The sequence below is a fragment of the Micromys minutus genome (assembly GCF_963924665.1).
Source record: "Micromys minutus genome assembly, chromosome: 4".
Classification (NCBI taxonomy): domain Eukaryota; kingdom Metazoa; phylum Chordata; class Mammalia; order Rodentia; family Muridae; genus Micromys; species Micromys minutus.
The window spans coordinates 40,188,952-40,207,839 of record NC_137973.1 but is presented as its reverse complement, the minus strand read 5'-3'; the positions used below and the strand labels follow the sequence as shown (position 1 = coordinate 40,207,839).

Sequence of the window (18,888 nt, the reverse complement as noted above, 5' to 3'; positions counted from 1 at the left end):
ATCTCTCTCTTTTAAAAATAAACTTATAAGAAAAAAACAAAGAAAAAATAAACAAAAATGTGTAAACATCAAAAACAAAGACATCTCAACAGAGACTATGAAAGCTAGAAGATCCTGGACAGACGTCATACAGACTCTAAGAGAGCACAAGTGTCAACCCAGGTAACTATATCCAGAAAAACTCAATTACCATAGATGGATAGACCAAGATATTCTAAGACAAAACTACACTTACACAATATCTGAACACAAATCTGGCCCTACAAAGAATAATAGATAGGAACCCCAACACAAGGAGGGAAATTACACCATAGAAAAAGCAAGAAAATAACTAAGGAATAAAACCAAAAGAAGAAAGACACACAGACATAATTCTACCTCTAACAGCAAAAATAGCAGGAGACAATAATCATTATTTCTTAATATCTGTTAACATCAATGGACTCAATTCTCCAATGAAGAAACATAAACTATCAGAGTAGATAAATAAAGAGGATCTAGCATTTTGCTGCATATAGGAAACTCATCTCAGAGACAAAGACAGACACTATCTCAGAGAAAGAGGCTGGGGGAAAAAGTCCCTAGTGAATGCCCCCAAGAAACAAGCTGGAGTAGCAATTCTAATATCAAATAAAGTAGATTTTTTAAAGGTTATCAAAAAAGATAAGGACAGGCACTTTTTACTCATTACAGGTAAAATTTCTCAGGAGGAATTCCCAATCCTTAACATATATGCTCCAAATAAAAGAGCACCCATATTCATAAAAGAAACCCTACTAAAGCACAAAACAGACATTGCACCCCACACAATAATAGTGGAAGACTTCACACCTCACTCTCATGAATGGAAAAATCATGGAAGCAAAAATAGGACAGAGATGCAGTGAAGCTAGCAGAAGTTATGAACCAATTGGAATTAACAGACATCTACAGAACATTTCAACATAAAATATAAGAATAAACCTTCTTCTCAGCACCTTATGGCATCTTTTTCAAAACTGACCATAAATTTGGTCACATAACAAGCTTCAAAAGATATAAGAAGATCAAAATACTCCTATGCATCCTATCAGATCACCATGGACTAAGACTGGTCTTTAATAACAACAAAAACAACAAAAAGCCCACATGCACATGGAAGCTGAACAATACTCTACTCAACAACAGCATAGTCAAAGAAGAAATAAAAAGAAATTAAGGATTTTCTAGAATTTAAAGAAAATGAAAGCACAACATACCCAAACCTATGGAATGCAATAAAAGCTGTACTGAGAGGAAAACTCATAGCTCTGGGTGCCTCCAAAAAGAAACTGGAGAGAGCATATACTAGCAGCTTGACAGCACAAAAAAAGCCCTAGAACAAAAAGAAGCAGATACATCCAAGAGGAGTAGACATCAGGAAATAATCAAATTCAGAGCAGAAATCAACCAAGTAGAAACAAAAAGAACCATACAAAAAAATAAACAAAAACAGGAGTTGGTTCTTAGAGAAAATTAACAGTATCAATAAACACTTAGCCAGACTAACCGGAGGGCAAAGAGAGAGTATCCAAATTAACAAAATCAGAAATGAAAGGAGAGAGCGGAGCCTGGCCCAACTGCCAGCCGGAAAGGCGGCTCTTACAGGCTGAGCAACTGTGACCAGGAACAGATCTTAGGAACTTCTGTTCCCACCCAGAGACAACTTCAGGACACAGAGCGGAGCCTGGCCCAACTGCCAGCCGGAAAGGCGGCTCGTAAAGGCTGAGCAATTGGTGAGTGGGAGACCTAGGCTGCTGGGGAGCAGAGGGATCTCTGCGGAGTACACACGGAAAGGGTACCCCCTGCCCTAACCTGTCCTGTCCTCCCCGATCCAGTGACCGGGAACAGATCTTAGGAACTTCTGTTCCCACCCGGAGACGACTTCAGGACGCAGAGCGGAGCCTGGCCCAACTGCCAGCCGGAAAGGCGGCTCTTAAAGGCTGAGCAACTGTAACCAGGAACAGATCTTAGGAACTTCTGTTCCCACCCGTAGACGACTTCAGGACACAGAGCGGAGCCTGGCCAAACTGCCAGCCGGAAAGGTGGCTCGTACAGGCTGAGCAACTGGTGAGTGGGAGACCTAGGCTTCTGGGGAGCAGAGGGATCTCTGCGGAGTGCACACGGAGAGGGCACCCCCTGCCCTGACCTGCCCTGTCCTCCCCGATCCAGTGACCGGGAACAGATCTTAGGAACTTCTGTTCCCACCCGGAGACGACTTCAGGACGCAGAGCGGAGCCTGGCCCACCTGCCAGCCGGAAAGGCTGCTCGTAGAGGCTGAGCATCTGTGACCAGGAACAGATCTTAGGAACGTCTGATTCCACCCGGAGGCGACTTCAGGACGCAGAGCAGAGCCTGGCCCAGCTGCCACCCTGAATCTGGGCTGCCGGGGAGTAGAGAGATCTCTGCGGAGTGCACACAGAAAGTGTACCAGGGACACAGACCAGATACAAGGGAAAGGCAAGAACATATCACTGACAACAAAATGGCAAGAGAAAAGAGAAAGGGTATATCCCAAAGAAACCAAGACAATCTAGCAACACCAGAACCCAGCCCTCCCATAGTAGCAAACATCGGAATTCCAAACACTCCAGAAAAAGAAGACACAGACCTGAAATCATGCCTCAAGACACTGATAGAGTTACTTAAACAAGAAAGGGAGGAAAAGCAAAAAGATTCAGAAGCTTTTGAAGAAGAAACAAGAAAAACACTCAAGGAACTCAAAGAACGAGAGGAAAACAGAACCAAAGAAATAAAGGAATAGAAGAGGGAAATTAAAACAGAAATTGACACAATAAAGAAAACGCTAAAAGAGATAACCCTAGAGTCAGAACACCAAAAAAAGAAATCAGGAGTCACAGAAGCAAGCATTTCCAACAGATTACAAGAGATCGAGGAGAGAATCTCTGGGGCAGAAGACAACATTGCAAACATAGACAAAACAGCCAGAGAAGATCCAAAAAACAAAAAGCTCCTAACCCAAAATGTCCAGGAAATACAAGACACAATGAGAAGACCGAACCTAAGGATAATAGAAATAGAAGAGGGAGAAGAGTATCAACTAAGAGGCACAGTAAATATCTTCAACAAAATCATAGAAGAAAACTTCCCTACCCTCAAGAATGAGATGACCACGAGCATAAAAGAAGCCTTCAGAACTCCAAATAGGTTGGACCAGAAAATAAATACCTCCCGACACATAATAGTAAAAACATCAAGTGCCCAAAGTAAAGAAAGAATACTAAAAGCAGTAAAAGAAAAGGGTCAGGTAACATATAAAGGCAGACCAATCAGACTCACACCCAATTTCTCAACAGAGACTATGAAAGCTAGAAGAGCCTGGACAGACATCATGCACTCCTTAAGAGAGCACAAGTGCCAGCCCAAGCTGCTATACCCAGAAAAACTATCAATCACCATCGATGGAGAGACAAAGATATTTCAAGACAAATCAAAATTCACACAATATCTGACCACAAACACAGCACCACAACGAATTATAGGTGGAAAACCCAATACAAGGAGAGAAAATACAGCCTAGTAAAAACAAGAAAACTCCTAAACAAGAAAACTAAAAGAAGAAAAAAACACAGACACAACTCAACCCAAAAAAGCAAAAATTTCAGGAAACAGAAACAATTATTCCTTGATATCTATTAACATAAATGGTCTCAACTCCCCAATAAAGAGACATAGACTATCAGAGTGGAAACATAAACAAAATCCAGCCTTTTGCTGCATACAGGAAACTCATCTCAGAGAAAGAGACAGACACTATCTCAGAATAAAAGGGTGGGAAAAAACTTCCAAGCAAACAGCTCCAAGAAGCAAGCTGGAGTGGCTATTCTAATATCGAATAAAGTAAATTTCCAACCAAAAGTTATCAAAAAAGATAAAGAAGGACACTTTTTACTCATTACCAGGGAAATCTGTCAGGAGGAACTCTCAATCCTTAACATATATGCTCCAAATAAAAATCACCAACATTCATAAAAGAAACCCTACTAAAGCTCAAAAAATACATTTCACCCCACACAATAATAGTGGGAGACTTTAATTCCCCACTCTCACCAATGGACAGATCAGGGAAACAGAAACTGAACAAGGACACTGCAAAACTAGCAGAGACTTTGAACCAAATTGAATTAATAGATATATACAGAACATACTATCCTAAAGTAAAAGAATACACCTTCTTCTCACCAACCCATGGCACCTTCTCGAATATTGACCACATAATTGGACACAGAACAAGCCTTCATAGATATAAGAAGATTGAAATACTCGCATGCATCCTGTCAGATCACCATAGTCTACGGCTGGTCTTTAACAACAACAAAGACAACAAAAAGCTCACATATACATGGAAACTAAAAAATGCTCTGCTAAAGGATAGCAGGATCAAGAAGAAATAAAGAAAGAAATTAAGGACTTTCTAGAATTCAACGAAAACGATAACACAACATACCCAAACCTATGGGATGCAATGAAAGCAGTATTGAGAAAAACACTCATAGCCCTAAGTGCTTCCAAAAAGAAACTGGAGAGAGCTCACATCAGCAACCTGACAGCACAGCTAAAGGCCCTAGAACAGAAGGAAGCAGATATACCCAAAAAGAGTAGAGGGCAAGAAATAATCAAAATTAGGGCAGAAATAGACCAAATAGAAACAAAAAGAACCATTGAAAAAATCAACAAAACAAAGAGTTGGTTCTTTGAGAAAATCAACAATATTGATAAGCCCCTAGTCAGACTAACTAAAGGGCAAAGAGATAGTATCCAAATTAACAAAATAAGAAAGGAAAGTGGTGAAATAACAACTGAAACTAAGGAAATTCAAGAAATCATCAGATCCTACTACAAGAACTTATACTCCACAAAATTGGAAAATCTGGAGGAAATGGACGAATTCCTAGACAAATACAAGGTCTCAAAGTTTAACCAGGACCAAGTAAACCATCTAAATAACCCTATAACACCTAAAGAAATAGAAGAAGTCATCGAAAGCCTCCCAACCAAAAAAAGCCCAGGTCCAGACGGGTTCAGTGCAGAATTTTATCAGAAATTTATTGGGGATATAACACCAATATTCGCCAAACTATTCCAAGAGATAGAATCAGATGGAATATTACCCAACTCATTTTTTGAGGCTACAATAACCCTCGTACCTAAACCACACAAAGACCCTACAAGGAAAGAGAACTTCAGACCAATCTCACTTATGAACATTGATGCAAAAATACTCAACAAAATCTTTGCTAACCGAATCCAAGAACACATCAAAACCATCATTCATCATGACCAAGTAGGCTTCATCCCTGGGATGCAGGGATGGTTTAACATAAGGAAATCCATCAATGTAATCTACCATATAAACAAACTTAAAGACCAAAATCACATGGTCATCACACTAGACCCTGAGAAAGCATTCGACAAAATCCAACACCCCTTCATGTTAAAAGTCCTGGAAAGAACAGGAATCCAAGGCCCATATTTAAATATAATAAAAGCAATATACAGCAAACCAACAGCCAACATCAAACTTAATGGCGAGAAACTTGAAGCAATCCCACTAAAATCAGGGACTCGACAAGGCTGCCCACTCTCTCCCTACCTATTCAACATAGTACTGGAAGTCCTGGCTGGAGCATTAGACAGCAAAAGGAGATCAAGGGGATACAAATCGGAAAGGAAGAGATAAAAACATCACTCTTTGCCGATGCCATGATAGTGTACGTGAGTGACCCCAAAAATTCCACCAGAGAACTCCTATAGCTGATAAACAAGTTCAGTAAAGTGGCCGGATACAAAATTAAATCAAACAAATCAGTAGCCTTCCTATACTCAAAGGACAAACATGTGGAGGAAGAAATTAGGGAAAAGGTACCCTTCACAATTGTTACAAAAACTATGAAATACCTTGGTGTGACTCTAACTAAGCAAGTGAAGGACCTGTATGACAAGAACTTCAAACCTCTAAAGAAAGAAATTGAGGAGGATCTCAGAAAATGGAAAGATCTCCCATGCTCATGGATTGGAAAGATCAACATCTTAAAAATGGACATCCTACCAAAAGCAATCTACAGATTCAATGCAATCCCCATCAAATTTCCAACCCAGTTTTTCATGGAATTGGAAAGATCAATGTGCAATTTCATATGGAATAACAAAAGACCTAGAATAGCAAAATCCATCCTCAACAACAAAAAAACATCTGCGGGAATCACTCTCCCTGACCTCAAGCTATATTACAAGGAAATTGTGCTGAAAACTGCATGGTACTGGTACAGAAATAGGCATGTGGATCAATGGAATAGAATAGAAGATCCAGAAATGAGCCCTCACGTATATGGTCACCTGATTTTTGACAAAGGAGCAGTAAACATTCAATGGAAAAAGGACAGCCTATTCAACAAATGGTGCTGGTCCAACTGGCACTCAACATGCAAAAGAATGAAAATAGACCCGTTCTTATCTCCTTGTACAAAGCTCAAGTGTAAGTGGATTAAAGATATCCACATTAAACCAGATACTCTGAAACTATTAGATGAGAAAGTAGGGAAAACCTTAGAACACATAGGCACAGGAGAAAATTTCCTGAACAAAACACCAATGGCTCAAGCTCTAAGGTCAAAGATTAACAAGTGGGACTTAATGAGATTGCAAAGTTTCTGTAAGGCTAAGGACATCGTCAAGAAAACAAAATGGCAACCAACAGAATAAGAAAAGATCTTTACCAACACCACATCAGATAGAGGCCTAATATGAAAGGTGTACAAGAAACTCAAAAAGCTAGACACCAAAGAATCAAATAACCCTATTAAAAAATGGGGTACAGAGCTAAACAAATCATTTTCAGTTGAGGAACACCGAATGGCCGAGAAACATCTGAGGAAGTGCTCGACATCCTTAGCCATCAGGGAAATGCAAATCAAAACAACCCTAAGATTCCACCTCACACCAGTCAGATTGGCCAAGATCCAAAACTCAGATGACAGCAGATGCTGGCGAGGCTGCGGAGAAATAGGAACACTTCTCCACTGTTGGTGGGGTTGCAAGCTAATGCAACCACTCTGGAAATCTGTCTGGTGATACCTCAGAAAATTGGATATAGTACTACTTGAAGACCCAGCTATTCCACTTCTGGGCATATACCCCAGAGACACTTTAATACACAACAAAGATATATGCACCACAATGTTCATAGCAGCTCTATTTATAATAGCCAGAAACTGGAAGGATCCCAGATGTCCTTCAGAAGACGAATGGTTACAAAAATTGTGGTACATATACACAATGGAATACTACTCAGCCACCAGAAACAATGACTTAACCAAATTCTTAAGAAAATGGCTGCATCTAGAGAAGATCATCCTGAGTGAGATAACCCAGTCACAAAAGAACAGACATAATATGCAGTCACTGATAGTGGGATGCTAACCCCAGAGGCTTGCACTCCCCCAGAAACAACTCACAGACTGTATGAAGTCCAAAAAATAAAGAAAACAAAAAATATACATATATTCACAAAATAAGAAGACTTTGACTATTTCCATGTTGCGTTTTGTTTTACATGTACTTTACACTTATTGTAACTAGTAGGTTTTCAATGCATACTGTCAAGCCCTTGAAAAAAATCAAGTACTGACTAAAAAATATATTCACATGGTTTTATGTAAAATTTATTTTAATGTCTGAAAAAACAGTACTGACAAAAATGTAAAATTTTAAGCAAATATGTTTAAAATCTGTACATTTATCTTTGTTTTGCAAAATAAAGTCGTTAAAAAAGAAAAAAAAAGAAATGAAAGGAGAGGCAAAACAACAGAAACTGAGGAAATTAAAGAAAGCATCAGATCCTAATACAAGAGCCTATACTCAACAAAACTGGAAAATCTGGAGGAAATGGATAAATTTCAAGAGAGATTCCAAATACCAAAGTTAAATCAGGATTAGATAAACTATCTAAATAGGCCCATAACACCTAAAGAAATAGAAGCAGTCATCAAAACTCTCGCAACCAAAAAAAAAAAAAGACCAGATAGATGGGTTTAGTGGAGAGTTCTATCAGACTTTTATAGAAGACCTAATGCCATTATTCTCCAAATTATTTGACAAAATAGAAACAGATTAAACACTACCCAACCCGTTCTTCAAAGGCACAATTACTCGTGTACTTAAATCACACAAGGACACTACAAAGATAGAGAACTTCGGATCAATTTTTCTCATGAATATCGATGCAAAAATACTCAATAAAATTCTTGCAAACCGAATCCACAAAAACATAAAAACAATCATCCACCATGACCAAGTAGGCTTTATTCCAGGGATGCAAGGGTGGTTCAACATATGGAAATCTATCAACGTAATCCACCATATAAACAAACTCAAAAAAATAAATAAATAAACACATGATTTTCTCATGAGATGCTGAGAAAACATTCAACAAAATTCAACACTCCTTCATGATAAAAGTTTTGGACATATCAGAAATCCAAGGCCCATACCTTAACATAGTAAAAGATATACAGTGAACCAGTATCCAACATCCAACCAAATGGAGAGAAAATTGAAGTAATCCCGCTAAAATCAGGGACTAGACAAGGCTGCCCAGTGTCCCCCTACATATTTAATATAGTAGTCAAAGACCTTTCCAAAGCAATTAGACAACAAAAAGAAATCAAAGGGATTTACATTGAAAAGGAAGAAGTCAATATATCACTACTTGCAAATGATATGATAGTATACTTAAGTGACCCAAATATTCTACCAGAGAAGTTTTACAACTAATACATTACTTCATGAAAGTGTCTGGCTATAAAATTAACTCAAACAATCAACTGCCTTCCTCTACACAATGGATAAACAGGCTGAGAAAGAAATTAGGGAATCAACACCCTTCACAATAGTCACATAAACTATAAAATACCTTGAGGTGACCCTAACCAAGCGAGTGAAGGATCTGCATGACAAGAACTTCAAGACTCTGAAGAAGGAAACTAAAGAAAATCTCAGAAAATAGAAAGATTTCCCATGCTCTTGGATTGGTAGGATCAACATCCAACATTGTAAAAATGGCCATCTTGCCAAGAGCAATCTACATATTCAATGCAATTCGTATCAAAATTCCAACTCAATTCTTCATAGAGTTAGAAAAGGCAATTTGCAAATTCATCTGGAATTTTAAAAAAACTAGAATAGCAAAACCTATTCTCAAGAATAAAAACAATTTTAGGGGAATCAAAATCCCTGATCTCAAGCTATATTACAAAGCAGTTGTGATAAAAACTGCATGGTATTGGTACAGAGATAGGCAGGTAGATCAATGGAAAAGAATTGACAATTAGAAATTAACCCTCAAAAATATTGTCACTTAATCTTTGACAAAGGAGCTAGAAACAATCAATGGAAAAAGGACAGCCTCTTTAACAAATAGTGTTGATTCAACAGGCAGTCAGCATGCAAAAGAATGCAAATAGAACCTTTCCTATCTCCTTGTACAAAGTTCAAGTGCAAGTGGAACAAAGATCTCTACATAAAACCAGGTACACTGAAACTATTAGAAGAGAAATTGGGGTTCCTGAACAGAACACCAATGGCTTATACTCTAAGATCAAGAATTGACAAAAGGGACCTAATGAAATTGCAAAGCTAAGAATACTGTTAAAAAAACAACAAAACAGCAGCCTACAGATTGGGAAATGATCTTTACCACTTTTACAACTGATAGAGGGCTAGTATCCAATATATACAAAGAACTCAGAAAACTAGACTATAGAGAATCAAATAATCCTATTAAGAAATGGGGTACAAAGCTAAACAAAGAATTTTCAGCTGAGGAATATCTAATGGCTGAGAAGCACCTAAAGAAATGCTCAACATCCCTAACCATCAGGAAAATGCAAATCAAAACAACCCTGAGATTCTACCTCACACCAGTTAGAATGGTTAAGATAAACAATTCAGGTGACAGCAGATGTTGGCAAGGATGTGGAGAAAAAGGAACACTCTCCCAATCTTGGTGGGGTTGTAGCTGGTACAGCCACATTGAAAATCAGTCTAGAAGTTCCTCAGAAAATTGGACATAGTAGTACCTGAAAACCCAACTATTCCACTTCTGAGCACATACCCCAAAGACACTAAAACATATAACAAGTACACATGCTACACCACGTTCATAGCAGCCTTATTTATAATAGCCAGAAGCTGGAAAGAACCCAGATGTCATTCACAGAGGCATAGATACAGAAAGTGTGGTACATTTACACAATGGAGTACAACTCAGCTATTAGAAACAATGACCTCATGAAATTCATAGGCAAATGGATGGAACTAGAGACTATCATTCTGAGTAAGACAACACGGTCACAAAAGAACACACATGGTATGCACTCACTGATAAACAGGCACTAGCCCCAGAAAGCTCTGAATACCTAATACCCAAGAAACAATTCATAGACATTATGAAGCTCAAAAAGAAGGAAGGCCAAAATGGGGATGCCTCAGTCCTTCTTAGAAAAGAGAACAAAACTTTCATGGAAGAAAATGCAAGGTCAAATAAAGGAACAGGGATTGAAGAAAAGGTCACTCAGCAGCTGCCCACCTGAGGATCTACTACAAATGCAGTCACCTAATCCAAGCACTATAGCTGATCCCAAAAAGTAATTACTGGCAGGAACCAGAAAAAGATGCCCCCTCAGGGACTATGCCAAAGTCATATAGATTCATCTGAGCAGGCTTTCAGCTAAGCATCAATCTGAACTTGGAAATCCCAATAAGGTTGCTAAAGAAAGAACTTAAGAATCTGAAAGAGGTTGCAACCTAATGAAAAGATAACATTATAAACCAACCAAACCCTCTACATCTCCCATGGAGTAAAACACCAACATTTGTGTGTACTTTGAGAGACCTATTGATCCAGTTGCATATGTAGCTGAAGATAGCAGTGTCTGGCATCAATGTGAGAAGAGACTTTTGATCCGAAGAGAGCACATTTTCCCAATGTAAGGGTATGTCAAAGCAATGGGTTGGAGGGGCCATCAGAAGGGAGTGCACCTTTGTGAAGGCAACTAGAGGGGGAAGGGGGATGGGAGCATGGCGGGGTAAAGGGATAATATCTCAAATGTAAATACAGAGTATCTAATTTAAAAAGAGAAAAATATATATAAGGAAATAATTTTAAGTAACATATAAAGACAAACGGATAGAATTACATCAGACTCCTCAAGGGAGACTCTAAAAGCCAGATACTGGAAAGAAGCTATTCAGACCCTAAGAGAACACAAATGCCATCTCAGGCTATGGAAAAACCAAGATATTGCATGAAAAAAAAGCAAATCTAAGCAATACCTTTCTACAACTCCAGAGGATAAAAAAAGGAAAACTCCAACACAAAAAGGTAACTACACCCAAGAAAACATAAGAAACTAAACAGTTCACTACAAACCCAAAAGAATAGAATCATACACATAATAGAACCTCCAGCAACAAAAATTAAATAAATGAACAATCATCTGTTTTCAATATCTTTCAACATCAAAGGACTCAATTTTCCAATAAAAAGACACAAGCTAACATACTGAATATTTAAACAATATCCAGCACTTTGGCTGCAAACAGAAACACACCTAAGTGACAAATAAACCTCCTCAGAGTAAAGAACTGGCAAAAAGTTTTTCAAGCAAATGGTCCCAAGAAACAAGCTGGAGTTGCTGTTCAAATACCAATAAAATATACATTCAACTGTAAGTTATCAAAAGAGATGGAGAAAGATGCTTCATACTCATCAAAGGAAAAATTCCACCAAGAGGAAGTCTCAATTCTGAATAATCTCTGCCCCAAATGCGAGGGCACCAACTTTTGTAAAGCAAACTTTACTCTAAAGACACATTGAACCTTACACAATAGTACTGGGAGACTTCAACATTCCACTCTCACTAATAAACATGTCATTGAAACATAAACTAAAGAGTCACAGTGAAACTAACAGAAGTTATGAACCAATGGATTTAACAGATATCAACAAAACATTTCACCCCAAAACAATATACCACTGTTTCAGGACCCCATGAAACCTTCTCTAAAACTGACCATATAATCAGACATAAAACAAGCCTCAACAGATAGAAAAAAAATTGGAAAAATCCCAAGTGTTCTATCAGATCATCACAAACTGATGCTAGACTTCAATAACAACAGAAGCAATAGAAAGCTCATATACTCATAGAAAATGAAAAACTTTCTCTGTTAAATGAACTTGGCCAGGAAAGAAATTAAAGACTTTAGATAATCCAATGAAAATGAAGAAACATCATACCCAAACTCATGGAACACAATGAAATCCATGTGAAGAAAAAAATTTATAGTACATAGTGCCTTCATAAAGAAATGTGAAGAATCACATAGAAGCAACTTAACAGCACACCTGAAATCTCTAGAACATAAAGAAGCACACACCCAAGAGGAGTAGAAGGCAGGAATTACTCAAACTCAGGGCTGAAATCAACCAGTTAGAAACAAAGAGAATAATACAAAGAATCATCCAATTAGGATCTGGTTCTATGAGAAAATCAACAAAATAGATAAACCCAAACTAAAAGACACAGAGCAGAGACAGCATCTAAATTAACAAAATCAGAAATGAAAATGAAGACACAAAAATAGAAATTGAGGAAACTCAAATAATTATCAGAACCTACTACAAAAGCCTATATTCTAAAAAACTGGAAAGGCTGGATGAAATGGATGATTTTCTAAACAGATACAATATATCAAAGTTAAATCAAGATCTGGTACACTATATAAACTGTACCATAGCCCCTAAGAAAACAGAAATAGTCATCAAAATTTTTCCAAACAAAACAAAAAATAAAATGAAAATAAAACAAAGGGATAGATGTTTTAGTGCAGAATTCTATAAGACCTTCAAAGAAGACCTAATAGCAGTATTTCTCAGACTATTCCACAAAATAGAAAAGGAGAAAATCTTACCCACAAAGCACTTAAAGTAAACAAATTTTCAAATTCCTTAGTCATCAAAAATGCAAATCAAACCATAATTTCACCTGAGATTCCACGTCACACCAATCAGAATGACTAAGATAAAAAACTCAAATGCTAGCACATGCTAGCAAAGATGTGGAGAAAAAAAGAACACTTCCCTATTACTGGGGATGCAACATGGTACAACAACTCTAGAATTAATCTGTTGGTTCCTTAGAAAATTGAAAATAGTTCAACCTGAGGACCCATATATACCAATCTTAGGCATATACCCAAAAGATAACCCACCATAACACAAGAACACCTGCTCCACCATGTTCGTAGCAACCCTATTTGTAATAGTCAGAAGCTAGAAACAACCCAGATGTCCCTCAACTGAAGAATGGATACAGAAAATGTAGTTCATTTACACAACAAAATACCATTCAGCTATTAAAAAAAAGAATATCATGAATTTTGAAAGCAAATGTATGGAACTGGAAAATATCGTCCTGAGTGAGGTGATTCAGACCCAAAAGTACAGGTATGATATGTACTCACTGGTAAGTAGATATTAACTAAAAAGTACAGAATACCTAGGATACAACCTACAGAACACACAAGGTCTAACAAGAAGTGCAAAAATAAGGAGGCTTCAATCCCACTTCTAAGGAAGAAGGAAATAATCATGAGAGGCAAAAGGAGGAAGGTATCTTGATGGGAGAGGGAAGGTGAAGAGCAAAGGGAAACAGGATCAGATATGTGAGAGAAGAAATAGGAGAAAAGCTAAGAGGACCAAGAGAATAAATGTAAATAAACTGCCTTGGGGAGTGGGAGGTGCAAGGACCCCCTAGAAGTACCAGAGACATGGGGATGTACCAGACTCATTGGAGATAACCTTAGCCAAAATGTCCAATACTAGGGTAAAGGAACTCAAAGAGTCCACCTCAAGTAGATAGACAGAACCTCAAGTGAATGGACATGGTTACTAACCCACAGTCAAAATTCCTGACCCATAATCATTTCTGCATAAAAGAACTATAGAGACAAAAATGGAAAGAGACTGAAGAACAGATAGTCCAATGACCAGCTCAACTTAGAATCCATCTCATGGGGTGACACCAAGGCTTGACACTACTATGCTATGTTGTGCTTTCAGACAGGAGCCTGACAGGACGTTTCTCTGGGATCCTCTACTAGCAGCTGAGACAGAAGCAGATACTTTCACACAACCATTGGACATAAGTTGAATTCAGGGAAGAGTTTAAATTCAACAGGCTAAAAGGGAAAGCAACCCCATAGGAAAAACTAATAATCTGAACTAACCCAGACCCTAGGAAGCTCCCAGGGACTGAGACACTAACCAGAAGCATACAGGGGCTGGTCTGAGGGCCCTAGCACAAGTAGTAGAGGTCTGCCTGGTCTGGATTCAGTGGGAGAATATGAGCTTAATCCTAATCCTGAAACCTTGAGGCACCAGGGAGGGGAGAGTGCTGGTGGAGAGGGGAACAGTCTCTTGGAGACAAGTAGGAGGAGGAATCGAATAAGGAACTGTGGGAAGGGAGACCAAGTGGGGCAACAACTGGAATGTAAATAAATAAAATAATTTAAATTTAAGAATGAGGCACAGAACTAAATAGAATTCTTGACAGAGAAATCTCTAAAGGCTGAGAATCAATTTTAAAAATCTTCAACACCCATAGCCATCAGAAAAACTTAAATCAAAACCACTCTGAGATTCCATATTATACCCATCAGAATGTCTAAAATCAAACTTAAGTGCCAGCACATACTTGCAGATATGTAGCAAGGGAACACTCCCTCATTGCTGGTTGAAATGCAAACTGTTGCCTGTCTTTGGATTCCTTTCCCATAGTTGGTCTGCCTTTTCTGGCCTCAGTGGGAGAGACTGTTCTTAGTCCTGCTCTGACTTGATATGCCAAGGCATGCTGGTACCCTCAGAGTGACTCCTCTTCTCTTAGAAAGAGGGAGTAATGGGGGAGGGATGTGATAGTGGCACTTGGAGGAGAGGAGAGGAGGGAGGGTGGGTAATCAGTATGTAAAGCAAATAAATAAATACATATTGAAAACAAGAGTTGCTATGGTCATGGTGTCTCTTCACAGCAATAAAACCCTAAGACACTGTGTGACTCTCAAGCTAAACCCTGAGCTCAAAACAGCAATTCCCACAGAACCCACACAAAAAAAATTTAAGCAAGACATAGTGGCATATGTCTATTAATATCAGTGCTGAGAAAACTGACAGAGATGGATCCCTGGTGCCCATGTTAATCCATGACTTGTTGACTAGTGAGAAACTGACTCAAAAATCAGTGTAACACCTCACATACACCTGACCTCACACATGTGCACAGCATGTATATACACACATAAAGGAATTTTATTTTCTAAAATTTTATGTGTGTGTGTGTGTGTGTGTGTGTGTGTGTGTGTGTGTGCTCATGCTCATGTGTGTGGATGCAAGCACACATGACAAACTTAGATGTCAGTCCTCACCTTCTGCCTTCCTTAAGACACCTTTTGTTTGTTGTTACTGTGTATACCAGGCTATCTAGACCAGGGGTTTCCAGTGTACTCTTGTCTGTGTTCATCACATCTTTAGAAGTGCTAAGATTGTATATGTGCATTACTGCATCTGCCTCTTATGTAGACTCTGGTGATTTGAGTTCAGATTCTCATGCTTTGAAAAAAGTACTTTATACTGAGGCATCTTTCTAGCTTGATATTTGATCTAGCCAAACTGCAAGATAGAAGTGCCAAACAAAGCCACAACACTATTGTACCCTGGACCTGCAACTCAAACCTCTTCCCAAAGCTCAACTTTGATCAACATTTACTTGCATAGCCTTCAGTTTTATGGCCTTGATTTGGCTGAATGAGACTATAACAAAAAATTATGTGTTTGCAAAGTTCATAGTGTAGACTACATTCATCCATATGGTAGGTGCAGCCCACTGCCTTATACTGTATCTGGGGTTCTGGTTACTGCCCAGTTTACTGTCTCTTCCAGTGTACTCAAGAAACATTTTCCTATTGGTCTGGTGTTAAGGGTTAAAGGTTCCATCTGCTCTGAATTAGATAACCCTAAGTTCTCTCAAGACTAAGATCCAGTCTCACTTTACCTAGAAAACTTCTTGTGACCTTACCCAAGATAAGAATTATATGTCTGAATTTGCTTTAGAATTCTGTATAACTTAGATTATGTGTATTTTATCACAAAATTTATCAAAATGTGCTATAGTTGTTGCTTATGCTTCAGTCCTCCACCTCAGATATGTGTTCTTTAATGTCAAGACCCTGACTTACTCTTGGCTTTAACCTATTAATCTATAACTGGTCATTGATTACTTAATAACTGTAGACAGTTTTGTGTCTCAAACAGACATGGCAGATATTTATGACACAAGATGTATAGTGTGCAAATTACTTGTGCCTTTTTTTGTACTTTAGTTACTTACCTGAATATTGAAAGTCATAATGCTCATGAAACCTTTATGGTTTAGTAAATGTCAAGATAAAGTGAACTGTGGTTTTGAAACCAGCATGTAGAGTAATGTGCAGCACATAGATTGGTCAAGGCCTGCATAATATCTAAGGAATTATGCTAATTCTTTTTTAAAGATTTATTTATTATATATAAGCACACTGTAGCTGTCTTCAGACACACCAGAAGAGGACATCAGATCTCATTACAGATGGTTGTGAGCTATCCTGTGGTTGCTGTGATTTGAACTCAGGACCTCTGGTAGAGCAGTCAGTACTCTTAAGCACTGAGCCATCTCTCCAGCCCTCTTATGCTAATTCTAAAGTCATGTTTGGTTTTATTGTGCAAGAACCTGGTCCTTATTGAGGAAAAACAGACTTTGGAAATTAGGGCTAACACCTGTTTTTAGTTTCCTCACCTTCACCAGGACAGTGAAGAGATGCTTGTCCTGAGGAGGGCTTCCACGTGAGCCTGGGTACTCCCAGTCCAGGTCCAGTCCATCAAACCCATACTCTCGTAGAAATTTGATGACCGAGGTAATGAAAGTCTGGCGGTTCTGAGCAGTGGAAACCATGGCAGTGAACCTGAGGGAAAGCAAAAATGTCAGATTAAGACCTTGGTATTCTGAACATACTTCAATAAAAACAGTTTAAAGTTTAATTTCTTCCTCACAGGCCTTGATCAGGGCCTGACTACGGCTATAGTGTGTTCCAAGCTTTCCTGGTCTCTCTTTGCAATCACTATTTTTACCAGTCATGGTACCTTAGCATTCACTTTAGTTTGCTATTCTTCCCAACTCACAGTTCAAACATTTTTTTCCAAAATGTTTATTTCAGAGAATTCTGCCTTCATATATGCCCCCAGTTTATATTTACTCAACTAAGACTTGTTTTGTATATATGGTATCATTTTCCTTTCTCAGAAAAACAGACAAAAGACATAAAGAACCTTCATCAGACCTTGTATCCTTCATATACTTTAAGATTTTCTTTAAGTGGGATACTAAAGCTTATAGAATGGTGTCCTAAAACGTCCATTCAAATATATCCATGCAAAAGCCACAGTACTTATTCTAAAATCTTCTGATAAGTATCAATGTTCTGATGTGGTAATTTATTAAGTAAAAAAAATTCATTTAATGGATCTTCTTAATATCCATCTGAAATTTTGAAGTATAAAAGGACATGGATTGTGATATATTGTTTTAAATAGTAAATTAACAAGTGGTTTTCTAGAGAGAACTTACGGAGCAGTTCCAAAGTTCCAGCCTCCAATTGCCAGAAGTGTTTTCAGTTTGCTGTTCCTAAAAAGCAAAAGAAATTTTAAATGGCATTTAAAATAACATTTCTGTTTATGATATTGAGCTTGCTCAAATTATTCATGGTAGTATTGATGTGATACTATTTACTTGACTTATTTGAGCTTTTTTTTTTCCACTATTGAAACTTTGTTTACAAAACTTCTTTGTATTATCACCATAAATAAGGTCAGAGGTGTGCAGAGAAATCATAATTAAATAATTGTTGGATTTATTGCTAGCAATGTTTGTGCTACATATAACTTAAAAAACATAATTAGCTCATTGCTCTTGCCTTAGAAATAATGTTAAATGTTGCTCAAGAATAATCATAGTTTATCCTTTATTTAATTAATAAAAGTTAGTTGGAGTATCACTGGAAACATGGGTAGCAAGTGCAAAAGTAGCAATGGAATTATATAAAATTAAAGCTACTAAGCAGCAAGGGAAAAAAGACAATAGAGAAAGGACACAATATGTAGATCACATGGTTTGTAGCTGAGCAATATCAATGGTTACTTTTCTCTTCTGATAGCATGCAGAATACCTTAGAGTACCTTATAGCATCATGAATTCAAGGACATAGAAGTAAACATTCTAGTTTGACACCCAATTGATTTCTCCATATTTGATGATATATGTGATGAAGTATTCAGAAATAAAGCCTTTCCACTGCGTTGTGGAAAATAACCAACAGCCTTAGCAATAGCCTCTGAGTGAGGGGGTTGGTTAAGACCCTTTTGGCCAGTAATTTAATACAGTGTAACACACTCTTGCCACTTGAAGTTTTATTTGGTGCATAAGATTTTGAGTTGGGAACAGAAGCCGCAACAGCAACTAGAGCCTTGGGAAAATGGCCTACCCACAGACCACTTACATTTTCTCATCCTCAGTACCTGCCCAGCCTTCCTCCAACTGCCGTTCCTCTACTTATCATCAAATTCTCAGACCACAACTCTCGTGGAAGCCTCCTGCCACACCAGAAGCAATGTCACACACAAGAATCCCCAGTAGGCTGCTTGTGTGTGTATTGCATTACTTTCCCATTGCTTGCCAAACCCATGGCAACTCACACTCCTTGTGA

At 38.1% G+C, this 18,888-nt stretch overlaps 1 protein-coding gene across 1 annotated transcript in view; it reads right to left on the bottom strand.

Annotated features, from left to right (window-relative positions):
* Positions 1–18,888, bottom strand: part of LOC308420160 (acidic mammalian chitinase) — a gene marked incomplete at both ends in the record, with an annotated part of 50,846 nt that overhangs the window by 10,671 nt on the left and 21,287 nt on the right. The window contains 2 exons of the mRNA XM_080916062.1: positions 16,926–17,091; positions 17,754–17,810. Coding sequence (XP_080772188.1) covers positions 16,926–17,091; positions 17,754–17,810 — 223 coding nt within the window. The remainder of the gene's footprint in view (positions 1–16,925; positions 17,092–17,753; positions 17,811–18,888) is intronic.